This window comes from Halichoeres trimaculatus, unplaced genomic scaffold (assembly GCF_033239565.1).
Source record: "Halichoeres trimaculatus isolate MK-OKI-2021-1 unplaced genomic scaffold, fHalTri1.1 fHalTri1_scaffold_15, whole genome shotgun sequence".
NCBI classification, from domain to species: Eukaryota; Metazoa; Chordata; class Actinopteri; order Labriformes; family Labridae; genus Halichoeres; species Halichoeres trimaculatus.
Window position 1 is genome coordinate 20,385,344 of NW_027437193.1, and position 14,853 is coordinate 20,400,196.

The 14,853-nt window shown below is 39.4% G+C and overlaps 1 protein-coding gene across 1 annotated transcript in view; it reads left to right on the forward strand.

Moving 5' to 3' along the window:
- The window catches only part of gpr158b (G protein-coupled receptor 158b), a 122,300-nt gene extending 116,603 nt beyond the window's left edge, over window positions 1-5,697 (forward strand). The window contains exons 11-13 of the mRNA XM_074689386.1: window positions 189-432; window positions 612-1,165; window positions 3,316-5,697. Of these exons, the coding sequence (XP_074545487.1) occupies window positions 189-432; window positions 612-1,165; window positions 3,316-4,287 (1,770 nt within the window). The 3' untranslated portion in view covers window positions 4,288-5,697. The remainder of the gene's footprint in view (window positions 1-188; window positions 433-611; window positions 1,166-3,315) is intronic.
- Window positions 5,698-14,853: the final 9,156 nt, after the last annotated feature.

Here is a 14,853-nt window from a genome sequence, read left to right on the forward strand (position 1 = left end):
GGCCCCTCACAGAGAGAAACAGGGAAGCTTTTTATATGAGACCTACTCTTCTGGCATTTATGTTTTGATCTTTTCACAGATGCCAAAATGGAAATGATGAAGCACAGAGTCTTAAGAAACTTCTCCAATCTTTATCTAAAGGCTCAAAATTTGAATTCTCAGTATTTACATTCTCCTTCCTTCTGTAGGATGAACTGAAGAAGCTTTATGCTCAGCTGGAAGTCCACAAGCGTAAGAAGATGCTCGCCAACAACCCTCACCTCCAGAAGAAACGCAACTCAAAGAAAGGTCTGGGTCGCTCTTTGATGAAACGGATAACAGAGATCCCAGAGACGATGCACTTACACCGGCAGTGCAGTCGTGAGGACGGTAGTGAACACGGCAGCAACCGCAGCACCTTGAGGAGAAACCCGTTCGAACCAGGTCATCACGGTAAGATCTTGGACTTTCTTTTTGGGTTTGCACTCAATGATAGCAGCAGAAAGAAAATGTGGGCTCTTTGCTACTATTTTTTTTCTGGAGGCATTTTACAGCTCAGTTTTTGGATGAAGGCCACAAAACCATCATCCATCCTGCTTCAGTGATACCCTGTTGTTTAAATTTTCCCTCAGGCAAACCTCGCGATGACTCTCTGAAGAACAAAGTCATAGGCTTGACGAAGTCACTGAGCTATGACCATGTTTGTGATCAAGATGATGAAACAGGAAGCCACACCGGCTCTGCTGCTGGAGACAAAATGACCCCTGTGGGAGGTGGCGGGGAAGCATCTCTCCTGGGCTCCCTGATTGGACGGAAACACTCTAAGAAGCAGCTCGAACCAGCGACGCCGCCAAGACTGGAGCCGGGGGAGTCCACCGAGTCTGTCCCACTATTCTGGAAATCAGCCAGCGTTCACAACTTAACCCACGAGAAGAGGCCTGTGCACCTGCGCACCTCCATCATGCAGAAGTCTCTGAGTGTGATTTCAAGTGCGAAGGAGAAGATGCCAGGGCTGACCAACAAGACTCAGAGCGTGGAGGACGCCAGTAAGAAAGGTCTGAAGGGCCCGGAGGAGAGGATGCTGTCAGAGGTGGATGAGACACCGGAGCATTATCCAAAGATGATCATCAGCCAGTCAGTGGAGTACTCCAAGACACCGATGAAGATGGGCATCATGAAACAGCAGGTACTTTTCTCATTTACTCATGTGAATCTGCTTCATACAAAGTCATCATAAATGTTACTTAAGAAGAACAAGTAAATAATAAGTGACATAATCAGCATGTGATATATCATTTCACATTGGGGAAAAAAACAGCCACTATACAGGAAAAACAGGAGGCTTTTTTATCCAGTTTTTGGTTATCCAAAACCGTATAAAAGGATTGAAATAATTTTGATCCTAAAAAGGTTTTTCCTAGCAGAAGGCTGGATTCAGGCTGTAATACTGAGAAAGAATGGTATCAAGCTAGTCTAAAAAACTAGCGGTTATTCAATTTTTTTATATATATTTTTACAAAACATTTCATAATTAGTTATTTTGAACTGTAGTTTCTGTATCACCATGACAAATGATGAGGTATGGTTGAGATTTGGAATAAAGGAAAGTAATCCCACTGCAGAATTCACTAAATAGCTCACAGGGCCTCTCAGTTTGTGTACATGTGGCGCCCTCCTGTGGAGATAAGATCTGTTTTTAGAGCGCTGGTAATCAGAATTTGACCAATTTAAAAAGCTGATATCTGCATCACTTTGATCATGTCCTGTTTTTACAATGTATTGTATTTAAGACAAAGGAAGAACTAATTATTTGATTGGACAGAAAAATGTGTTATAAAAAATCTAGATCCTTTGACTCTCTCAGTGATTAGACAGCTATAGATCAGCTGATCAGTTTTAAAGTCTGTGTGCACTGGTCTCAAAACTTCCAGTTAAACCTCTTGGAAAGACTTAATGATGGATTGGATTAACTGCTCAGGTCAGTCTCTGTTTCCTCTGAATTAGAAATGCTGTCTGGACAGTCTCCACTGACAGTTTGTTTCCTATAATGTACGTGTCTGCAGCCCCCACAAACTACAGAGGCTGAGCAAACTATGTTTCAACAGTCTACTCCGTCCCTGGGAAACCATCCTGCAGGCAGAAACATGTTCGACTCTTTTTGATTTACAACAGAAGCAGGTCTTCACCCACAGTTCCAAGTCCGTGAAATATCTTCGGGGTGTTATAACAATTTTTTTAGGCTTCTCCTTATTTTCTCATATACCGGGCAGAGTCAGAAAATGACCAGGGTCGGTTTTTCATGGCACAGCAGACGCCACATTTCTAAATACAGAGACACATGTTATCAAGACTCGACACTTTGTGTTTGCTTCATGAAAAACAAATGAGATGAGAAGAATCCAGGCCAAGTTTTAGACCAGGACTGTAACCAACACATCAATAAAGGACTAATGAAACTGTTACAGGGGAACTACTTTATGTGGCTACGGGCTACTCCAGCCTTGAGTCTTAAAACCTACAATAACTGATTTTACAGCAGCTAAACAAGCAGCTACCACACTCACATGCCACCTTTAATGTTACCAAACAGATGGTTGTTTACGTCTGCAGCAGGACATGGAGCATAATGAGGCTGCATTTGGTGAATGTGTGCTAGAGACACACTCCTGTTAGCTTCGTTATGGTCTCCTGAAACACCTGAGAGAAATATTTCGCCCCCCAGCTGCTCAGGGCTCTGACTTGGTCTCTGTCTTGTTGCTAACTTTTTCTTTCACTTGTTTCCTGAAAGTAAAGTACAGTCAGTCCATTTTTCTCATTGTAAATCTGAGCTTCTGCTGAAAAACAACAGTGATGACAGACTGAAGCGAAACACAAGAGGCTTCAACACCAAAACAGAGCAGTGAAAGAAATGTAGTATGTAGCTATTGAATCATTTGAGACTTTCCCACTTCAGAAACAGAGACTGTTTTCATTTTCACTTCAGAGATATTGATTGCAGTCTCCTAACTTTTTACCCTAAGAGACCTAAGACTACACTCTAAAGACTGCATGTCTGTAAAAAAAAAAAAAAGAAAGAAAGAAAAAGAAAAAGAAAAAAAGAAAGTCCAAGTTTTGTTACAAATACTTTTATTTTGCCGCAATAGTCCATCAAAAGTAGCAAAAAGTGCATCAGTCAGGGCTTTTTGTCTTTTTAAAAGATGAAACAATGAAGTGCTCACAGTTTGAAACTAGGTAAACAAATAGTCTGCATTTTCAGTAGCATCCAGCTTGTTCAGCTTGGGATTAATGTTGTACATGATTGGCTCATTGGTTATGTTTTGGCTTGATTTCAAATAGGTGAGTGGCAGCCAGCCATCCATTTGCTCAGAGACCGGCAGGAGCCTCTATGACGTGTCTGAAGTGTGTCCCTGGGAGATGGATGAACCTCAAACCCCGTCTGAGGGAAAGACCCAGAAACACGTCTCCATCGCTCCTGTAGAAGCCTCTTCAGGCCGGAGAGGAAGCAGCAGCTCTGGGATCTCCAAAAGTAGCCGGTCCCAGCAGAGGCAGAAAGCAGGCCAGTCCCCCTCCAACCGACGCCGCTCCAAAGACAAAGGAGGAGACAGAGATGAGGCTAGAGAATCTCGCAAAGCTCGTCCACCCAGGTCGCCTCTCCCTCTCAAACCAGACGTCTGTCCCTGGGAGTTCGAGGAGCAACCCATGCTGGGAGATTCAGACTCCATCTCCCCAGACAGGATCAGGCGTAAGAAAAGTGTCACACCCACTGATGGAAAACCCAAGGGGCTCCACTCAGACCACTCCAAGTCCACTGGGAGTCTCCTGCAGCCTCCTTCCCTGATGGTCGAGATCTGCCCGTGGGATTACACTGCTCCACCTTCACCTAAGCAGGAAAAATCTTGCAACAGCCCCACCACACACAAGAAGAAACGGAAAGGATCTTGCTCGTCCAACCACAAAACAGAGAAGGATAAAGGGAGGGAGAAAAGCAGGGAGAGAAGAAGCTCCTCCAGCAAACCACAATCAGAGAGGAGGCGTGTAAGCCAGTCATCAGAGAGTAGCATGGCGGCTTCTGAGCGACGGAGAAGCTCCACCAGAGACCCAGAGGTGATGGAGATCAGAAGGGCAGAGATTTACTCCCGGGAGACAGAGCCCTCTCACACCAGCTTCGCTCAGACTAAAAAATCCCCAGAAAAGAAGAAAGAGAGCTCTCTGAGTACTAGTTACAAACCTGCAGTCATCAGCGGGGGGAAGACGGCGGATGTTTGCCCCTGGGACTTTCAGGAGCAGGACTCAGGAGGAAGAGCATGATGATGAGTGTGATGATTGTACTTTTTCTATTCACAGACTGACAGCAAGAGGACAAAGAAAAGCATCAGAGGGAAAAAAAAGATGTTACACTGAATTAGATAGGAAAGTTTTCCTGCGGGTGAGCCAAGAAAAAAAAAAACAGATTTGTAGAGAAGGAACATTTATTCTGCTGTCCATTGATGCAATTCAGTGAAACTTCCCTGTGTAACATTGCATTGAAAGCAACCTTGAAGTCACTTTATAGAAATTTTTAGTCTGCACTTTTGCTCGCACATTTGTCAAAGCAACATTGTTAGTGTTTTTTTTTTTTATCACATTAAGTACATCAAGGTGATCAAAGAATGAAACGTACCTGTTTTTACCAGCAGCGCAGACAGAATCAGAAATACAGGAAACCTCACCTGATGAGCTTGTTCAATATGAGCGATGGTTTTCTTACTGATGAGCTTATTTCTAGAAAAAAAGAATGGAGGCTCAAATTAATATTCTTTGTATGTTTGCACCACTTAAACTTTACTGAGGTAAGTAAAAAATCAGTCATTTACCAGCAAATAAGACAATTGATTGTCCTAAAATGCCTAATGTTACTTGTTATGCTGAGGATACTCGACAGTACGTTGTGGAAACTGAAATTATTTTTACATTTTATCTCTTTAAGTATACTTTTTTTTAACATTGGAAATAAGTCCCACCCATGTTTTTCAGGATGTTAGACAATCATGGATAGAAATACACAGTGACAGCTATGGATGGGGATGCAGCCCACCTCTTTAATGAACCCGATTTTAAATTACAGAAACGTGAAATTGTTGTTTGAGCTTATCAGTTCTGCTATTAAGTCTTGGAGATTCCATTACGTGACTTTATAATAGAGACAAATTGTGCTTGTTCTTGCTTGATATGGAATTGCAGCTACTCAACAATTTAGGGTCATCTTTGTTGTATTTTTAGTTTCATGATGCACAAAAATGTTGCTTTGTGTTGCGCTGAGGCCTCAGATTATATTCTTTAGCAACAGTGACAGTTTCAGTGAAATGAGGCACACAGGTACAGCATTTCTCAAAGTTGGCACCATGAATTCATATTGTAGCGTTAAAAGAGACTTTGAGACTAAAGCTCAGTTTGATGTTGCAGGTTTATTGGGAACTGTTCACATATTGCTTTAAGCAACGCCAAAATAAATATAATAAGCTCCTCGTACATCCTGGACAAACATGTCACAGCCTTATGCAGAGAAAACACACAGGAACACACCTCTCGATCTTACTAACTACCATGAACACATCGTCACCCTATTAAAATAACGGCCTAAGTTATTTTTCAAGTTTCTGGGAAAACACAAAAAATTTATCAAATACAGAGCATGTGATATTTAATAATCATCTCACTCAAAAAGGCCTTCACAGTGGATGATTGCTGACATAGAACAGTGTGTGTCATTCATGTAAGACAGGGATGTCCAACTCGTGCCATGGAGGGCCAAGAGGCTGCAGGTTTTCTTTCCAACCAAGAACTCCACCAGCTGATTCCATTGATTACCTCACCTTCAAGCAGAGAGCAGGGGCTAATCAGTGGAATCAGCTGGTGGAGTTCTTGGTTGGAAAGAAAACCTGCAGCCTCTTGGCCCTCCATGGCACGAGTTGGACATCCCTGATGTAAGATTTAAGAAAAAAAAGGCCAATTTTTCTAACATTCTGGTGTGACTTTAGCAACTTTAAACCAACTTCAAACTGCCCTTTTATTCCACAGTGCAAACTCAAAAATGAAATTACCCCAAGTTAAACTAAACAAATGTCAGGTAAATCAAATTGGTCAGGAGACAGTTCTCCTGGTTTTGTTTGTTGGGTTTTTTATTAAACTTAGCCAATTTCCAACATCCAGTTTTGACAACTTTTTGAAACCTGACCTGACCATTAACTGTCCTTTAATTCTATAAAGCAAATTAAAAAACTTAAATAACTCCAACTTAAATTGAACAAATGTCAGGTCAGTCATATGCTGAGTAGACATACTCATACATCTCCTACAAAAAAACAAAAACACTGCACGGCACATGTCAACCTGCTGTTAATCTCTCTTCATTGCCTTCCAGTGGCAGCTCGGAACAAATTCAAAACTCTTCTTCTGGCTCACAAAACATTGACAAGAATGGCTCCTGCCTTCCTGGGGTCCCTCATTCAGGTCTACACTCCTTCTCGCCCACTACGCTCTGCTTGTGAAAGACGTCTGCTGGTGCTCCCAGCCCAGCGCGGCTTCAAATCACTAGCCAGACTCTTCTCCTCTGTTGTGCCCAAATGGTCGACTGAATTACCTAACTTTACAATCTGCAGAGTCCCTTTCTACTTTTAAGAGATGTCTGAAAACTCATCTGTTCAGGGAACACTGAGGCTCTTAATCTGAGCCTTCTCCTCTTTGTCCTCGGAGGTAGAATGAGCCAGCTCTTAGTGAATTTTCAGCATTATTACTGAATGTTGAACTATATTGTTGCAGCAACTAATTGTGGTTAGTTGGCTAAAGTTTTCTACATTAAAAAATAAATTAAAAAATCATTTGCACTTAATGGCAGCACCTGCAGCCAAATAACATGTAGCACTTTGTGGCTCTAACTAGGTTTTTCCTTCTGTTTACTAAATTCTTGCGTTACTTTGGACAAAGCATCAGCTAAATGAAACTGTAGAGCTGTAGAAAACCCTGAGGGTTATTATTGCCTTGTGTTCATTTATGTTTGGTTGCAGAAATTAGTGGGCTAGCCAGGCATTGGTAGCTAGCTAAAAGTAGCTAGATTTGTAGTAAAACTATAAATTGTGATATTTAGTCTAAATTGCTACACAACAATATACCCTAGCCTTTAGGATAGTGAACCTAACCAGTCACTAGTTGAAACTGATTCAAGAATCATGTTTACAGCCTCTTCTGCACTATAGATTCTGTTTTGTCTTGAAGCAGCTGCCATCATGAAAGCTTGTTAAATCGCCAAAGTCACACATTTTATCCTAAATAATCCAAACTTTTGACTTAGGCCAGAAATAAAATGGCCTAAGTCACCCTTTTGACTTAGGTCATGGTCCTATCGGGCATAAAGAGCATGATCCTTTTAGCTAAAGATTTAAGCGATTTTACCAGAGATGGCCAGCGTTAACAAGAGATGATTTAAGCCAAAAACTCATTTTTGCCAAAAAATGACTTGGGCCATTATTTAACAGGGTGACGACATGTTACACCCATCCAGTCAGCAAACCCCATCCTTAAACAACCCACAGACAATAGTTTTTGAGAATGAAAATGGGCTCATGCAGTGATTTCCACCACAGAGTCTTGTCTGTTTCTAAAGCAGCATCACCTGAGGCCCAAAGATCATTGCCAACCAGCATCAGTTTTCATCATAGTTTGGCTACAAAACTCTGCAGTTTGTGACGTTACAGAGGCCATGTTCATGTTTTATTCAGTCTATGTAGAAAAACTGTCGGTGAGTCGGTACAATGACAAAACTGAGTAATATGACATCCATAGAGGCTACGCAAGTTTTGATTCATATAACTTTTTGAAGTCTTGTTTCCACCAAATGCTAGAAAATACTCAATAGCAGAATTGATAAGAAAGGTGTATAGTGGCACAGGAATCAGTGAAATGAACGATCTCGTCTCCACTAACAGCGTCACCTAATGAACTGATTGAATGTTAACGAATGTATCTTGTTATGTTGATGATGTCTTGATACGCAGAAACAGTGCAGACTCTGCATCAGTTAGAAAAAATAATATTTAAAAAAACCAAAGCCCCAGACACAGCAATGAAGTCTGGACTTAAGGCCAAATAGAGTTTTACTCACAAAATTTGGATGTGTTCGTTAAAGGTGTAGTCAGCGGTCCGGGAGAAAACCAGTGGAGAGGTTGTTGATAAACAAATTTAGACCTGCCTCTCCTTTCATACCCCCACCGCTGGCACCACGCCCAAAGGATGATGGATGTGCATCGTCATGGAAACTGCGTAGCTGACCAACATGGTGGAGGCTGGACCAGCGAACGCTCGAGGGTCAGTTTGCTATAAAACGTGAAGCCGTATTTATTGCTTTGAAAGTAGTAGTGTGATGAGTTTAAGTAGTATTGTAGCAAAAGATATTATAATATTTAGATTAATAAATATTTTCTGATCAAAGACGTGCAATGCTCCACAATAGAAAGGCCCAGGTTGTTAAGTTGCCTTTGAAAGAGACTTGACCCGCAGAAGTAAGACAGAGTGTGAGGACGCTGTCCTCAGGAGATTTAGCAGCAACACTTGCCAGCTCCAGCTGTTTTAAAGATATTTCTATCTTCAGCTCACTACTTTTGTTTGGGTTTTGTGGTTCTTTGATTGCCCTGACTTGTCAGACAACAGCAGCCACAATTCGACTGCCATAACTGATAACATCACAATAAGAGTGCATTTTGACAGATTTGACAATAGATGAATGGCCAACGGCTGTTACTGTTATGTGAAGCACCGCAAAGCTAATCTTGCTTACTTGTCCGACGGAAAGACAGAGACATCTGCGTCCGTTTTCAGCTCTGTTAAATCGCGGAGTTCCCTCCACCGTCGTAAAGCCACACAATGTTGACCCGCGTCTTCCCTCTATTATGGTCATAGACCTTCTTTTTCATTTTATGCTCTTCTGTCCCTTTACTTTTGGGCTGTTTTTCGGCCATTGCTACTGTTGGTATCACACTGCTTTCTTACGCTAACTGCACACGCTACGCAACATACTACTCCCCCTCCCCCCTCTGTCTGATCTGCGCATGAGTATGATCCGCCCCCTGGGTGTGTGGGGGTGCACCCTGTTTTGGTGGCTCGGTCCGAGCCACAGTATTCACCTGCTGAAATTCAGAGCCAAGGCTGTGTATTAAAACCGGACTTTTTTTCAACATGCTGTCAATGATGATATCTTGTGGATGGAGAGGAGAAATACGGCGATTTTGACAAACAGTGCGGATTAGACGATCGCTGACTACACCTTTAAGTACGACATGTGAATCTCAGAGGATTGAAGTGGAGCTCTATTTAAAATTTTAAAAACAATGTGTTAGTTTAAATACTCAATATAAAGTGTTGTTCTAACCTCCCATTGCATGAAACAATCAAGCATCCTGTAAGTGTTGATTGGTTAACCTGTACTCAGATATGACAGTGGAACTGCTGATGTGTTTGCATATGGTACTGGTCTTGTCACATCATGCTGTGAGAAACAAAGTGCATCACATTGTTTATGTTCACACATACTTGAAACGGCTTGCAGATACATTTCAGCTGAATGAAACGAGCTCTGCGAGACTACTGATATTTATTTACTGTTTGTATTCTCACCCTGGATGTCCTTCCTCAGACATCTGAGTATTTTCCACATGTCAAAAAAATGTCCTGAATTCTTTCAAGGACCAACACAAAGCCTGACTTGAGGGATGATGTGAATAATATATTTTATTTCCGTCACTTAGCTGCCCATTTTGCATCTGCTTGAATGCATCTTTCTTATCTTTGCACATATTCATTCAGTCATTAAAAAGCACAAAGATGCATGTCCAGCGCTTATTTTTCCACTATCTAGTGGCTTTCTAGTGATTGATTTACAAATTTAGCATCATGTCCATTGACAACAACCACAGTCACCTCCAGTGACATCTAATGTAACACAGTCACACACAGGAGTCAGCTCTGCTTTGTTATGGTTGTGTGTGCATGACAGTGAAAATACAGGAGTAATGGCACTTACATTCACCAGAAGGCTTAAAAAATGTTGCATATTTAATGAAATACTTAAAAGCACATGGGATTTTTCAAATCCAGATGTCAGATGTTGTCATGTAGTTATCGGGTGTTAACTTTCTATATATAAAAAAAATACTGTGTTGCTCATCAAGCATTCAGAAAACATTCAAAATGGGAAAAAGCTTGATGAATAAACATGACCAACCACTCAAACCTTCACAAAGTTTTTCTATGGATGGTTTTAGTCTATTTGAAAAGGAATGTTGTAACTCGCCACTAAATGTATTTAATGCTTGTAATACCGTAAAGTGTTGCTCCAAAAAGTTACACAATGCTGTAGCATCCACGTGGGAGTATTTCTTCTTGTACATTCATGTTGTGTTGCATGTACAAACAGAAAATACCCTGTTCTCAGTTCTGGATTAAATCTTTCTATAAAACTCCAGCATTCTCTTTTTATGTTGAAATGCTGACTCAGCATTTCAACATATTGTTATCCTGTGACTTTATTCCACTTCTTCTTCTTCTTCTTATTCTTCCGTACGTTTTTTGGCTCTTTTCACAGCCTTCAAATTTTGTCCGATTTTCACCGTTCAACTTTTAAACTATTCAGCTTGTTTAGGAATAGTGTGCTATATCTTTTCACTTTTCTAACTATTAAACTTTTTGATTTATTCAGCTTTTTCCAAAAAAATTTCTCTATGTTAAACAGATGGGAAATTTCAGCTCCTCTGACTAAAATCTGCTTCAACTTCAACAAGCTCTAACTTCAGCTTACTCCCACTTACAGACTTCATTTTTGCTTTAAAATGTTCACTGATCTTTCCACTACTGATATCTGTAATAACTTTTTTAATATCTTCAACTGTTTTTGAGATTTCACTGTCTAAGCGACACAAACTTTTCACTCTTTTCACCTCTCCTCCTGCTCTCAGAGGGCGAAATGTTTTCACTTTGACTGAGAGAAGCAGCTGCTGCTACTGAAAAAAACTGCCGATTAACCTGCCATAAAATTCTCAAACTTGACTCAAATCAAACAAAAAAGGCTGCTACTCCTTCAACTTCAACTGCTTCTACCTTTTGCAGACTTTGACTCGAGACTCTGTTCACACATTAAACTGGTCCTATTCTCCTCATCTCATTTACACATCAATCATAGATTTCTGCTTTCTTCTACATTTTTAAGATTTCACTGTTTGGTTTCTCTCTCTTTTTATTTAATTATTTTAACTTTTGTAGGCTGATTTACATTTCCACTGTATCCACTTTCTTTATCCACTCATTGTCTTTTCCTCATTTCTCTTAACATTTTTTTTTTCCTTTATTTTACATTTTCAGTTTTTTCCACTTTTATTCAAACTTTTCCAGCTTCAGCATTTCAACGCATTTGCTGCAAGGAAATGCAACTTCTCTAGTTTTTCTTTGATCTCTCCACATTGTTCGTTTAAAGCTGTTCTCACTTTGTCTGATTACCTGCCAAAGCACAACTCGCCTCCAGAACATCACGGCTGAATCACTCTTACAAACATTTTCAGCTTTCTCATCAACATAAGGCTGTGAGGCTTGAAGCACGACCAACTGATCATGCTGAGTGACATCAATACAAAAGATGCACAACAGAGCTACAATCATCTAAACCCTGCTGAAGAATGAATGTACTTAGGGTACTAAAATTTAGCATACTTTTGCATACTTAAAGCCACACTTGTCATCAGTATACTTCAAGTTTGTTCATGATTAGTACACTTGAAGTATGCCATTTTGAAACAACTCATTTTGTACTTAGTATATTTTAAATGTCATTAAATTGTAATAAAGTTCAAATTAAAGTTTATTTAGTGTATTTTTATTTGCTATAGTTGAACAACTTAAAGTACATTTTGTAAACTTTAAGTATTCAACTTAATATGTACTGATATATGTTTATTTAGTTAAATTAAAGAGTATTTTGGTTGTATTTGAAATACATTAAATTAATTTTGTAGTGTCTTAAAAATATATTAGCTTTGTACTTTTAGTATATTCCTTTTGTGGTAATAATATGCTCAGTTATACTATTGGCTTCTTTCAAATACTAAAAGAGAACATTTAGCAGTAAATAATCAATATACTTTATCATTTTTACTGTGCTATACTTTCTTCATTGCACATTCTTGCAAATCGAACACTTTTCAAAAGAATGTCCTGAGGTAAAAGCACAAATAACTAATTAATAGATTAAAATATAACTTGAAACGCACTCTGACTTAATACTACAGTTTTAATATTAAAATTTGTACTTTTAAAATGATGAAATTTGAAGCATACATTTCAAAAATACCAAAAGTATATGTAAAAACAAATTTTAAATTAGTACACTTACAATACACTTGACTTTTACTTAAAGTATATTTTTGTGAAATACATTTCTATAAAGTGCATTATAATGTAACTATTTTAAAGTGTGTTAAAAGTCTTAGCGTGAAAGCATGATGTTAGTTTACTTTTCATATATTAACAAAAAGTACAATTTGTGTAAGTACATTTTCAATATACTTTTGAAAAAATGAATATAATAGAAATACAATTAAGTACTTTTTTTTCCACCAGATAATGTACATGAATCAACAAATTGTGTTTTTTCAGAGCAGGAAGTTAAATCACAATTAAGCAATAAATGAAACATCACATAAAAAGCTTTTATAATGTAACTCTAGTGCACATTATTCCTATAGCACTGTCCTACCACTTGCTGTAATTTCATCTATATAAAAATCCTTCATATCAGTGGGTCTAGTTTTTTTGTGCAACACTGCCACCTTCTGGAGACTTTCAGGCCATAGGACATGGGTTTTAAGTTGCCAAAAACAGGATTCTCCTAAAAGACTTGTGCTTTATGTGACAAATTTAGTAGCGACCATATGAAGAAGAATTAGCACTGACTTTATTCATATTTACCATAAAATAAAGTTTGTCTTCAAACCATGCAAAGTGACACCCCAAAAAATTTCATCTCCCTAACATTAACAACAAATTATACAGTTAAATGGCAACACAAGTGTTTTTTTTACATGTGCATACCTTTATAGTAATATCTGTTCAAAATCATTCATAACTCAGAGATTGTTTTCCTGCTTTATGGTGTTTTTATTTCTGGTTATTGGTCAGATTTTTTCCATAGTAGCACTTCAACTTTGTAACTGATGTTCAAACTTCACACGTGTTATTTTGATATTTTCTGCTTCCATTTAAGTAAAATACAACATCAAGCATTTTTATTAGCATGAATCATGATTTATTTACGGACTGAGGCGGCACTACTCTGCAATTAAGGCACCCGTGGTGCAGCAAAAACTTCAAAGACCATTTGTCCCATGGAGATCAGTGATCTCTTTCCAAAGGAGACCTGGCCAAGTATGACAGAAATATATTCATTAGGACTCAAAACATTCAGGCCAGCTATTTTTTTAAATTTAAAATCAAATGGTGCAGAGTTTCTATAAATTTTCTTCCCCAATTTAGTTCTGACTTTAGGAACAAAAAAAAGTCAGTGTCCAACAGATAAAGGTTATGAATCCCATCCTTTGGGATTAAAAAGGAGGAAAGGTGTTTCAGGATTTTGTCCAGACTGCCTTAATAGATTAAGATGTACCAACAGCTGAGCCAGCACATACACAAAGCAGTCCAATTAAAACAGTGCATTATGATACACACTGTCCACTGCCCAGATGCACCATCAATTAAAAAAAATAAAATAAAACCCCATCTATTTGGAAGAAGACACCAACTCAATTTGTAGACTGCCTTTCATGAATAATGGTCCCAAACTGAGCTGTTTTTAATGCATTGAAAATAACTTCACTTGAACACTTAAACTTCTAGGGTTCAACCTTTTTGAGGTTCACGTTACAGGACTGAATGACCTGTTTTAGAGCTCCACCAAATGGGAGTCACTCCACAAAACGTAGTCCAGGGGCTCTGAAATTTCAAAGTCTGTGTGGACCCAAGATGTGTCCCCAGTGGGTATTCTTAAAACTGTGTTTTGAGTCCAACTTTCAAAAAATCACATTTATCTGGAACTATTTTTCGGGGGAATTTAGGCCTGTTTTTAGCCTTCCACCAAATGGGCCATAACTCTACAAAATGTGGCCAGAGGGCTCCGAAACTTCTAAGGTGCGTCCGTGAGGTCCCTAGGAGCGTCCCCCGTGGGTTTTCTCAGAACCAGGTTTCTGGTCCGATTTTGAGAAAAATGCATTTTTTTGCAGGCTATTTTTCTGGGGAAAACAGGCCTATTTTAGGCCTTTCACCAAATAGGCCATAACTCCATAAAACATAGCCCAAAAGGCTACGAACTTCTAGGGTGGGTCTGTGCAGTCCCTAGGACCGTCCCCAGTGGGTTTTCTCAGAACCAGATTTCAGGTCCAACTTTTGGAAAAACACATTTGTTTGTGGACTTTATTTCAGGGTAAATTAGGTGTTTTTTTAGCCTTTCACCAAATGGGCCATAACTCCACAAAACATAACCCGAGGGTACCTTAACTTTCAGGGTGTGTCCTTGAGGTCGTCAGGAGTGTCCCCTGTGGGTTTTCTCAGTACCGAGTTTCAGGTCCAGCTTTTGGAAAGATGGATTTTTTATTTATGCTTTTTTTCAGGGAACATAGGCCTGATTTTAGCCTTTCACTAAAAGGGCTGTAACTCCACAAACGCAGCCTGTGGGCTCTGAAACTTCTAGCGTGCGTCCGTGAGTGCCCTAGGAGTGTCTCCTGTGGGTTTTCTCAGAACTGGGTTTTGGGTCCAACTTTTGGAAAAACACATTTCTTTGCAGGCTATTTTTTGGGGGAAATTAGG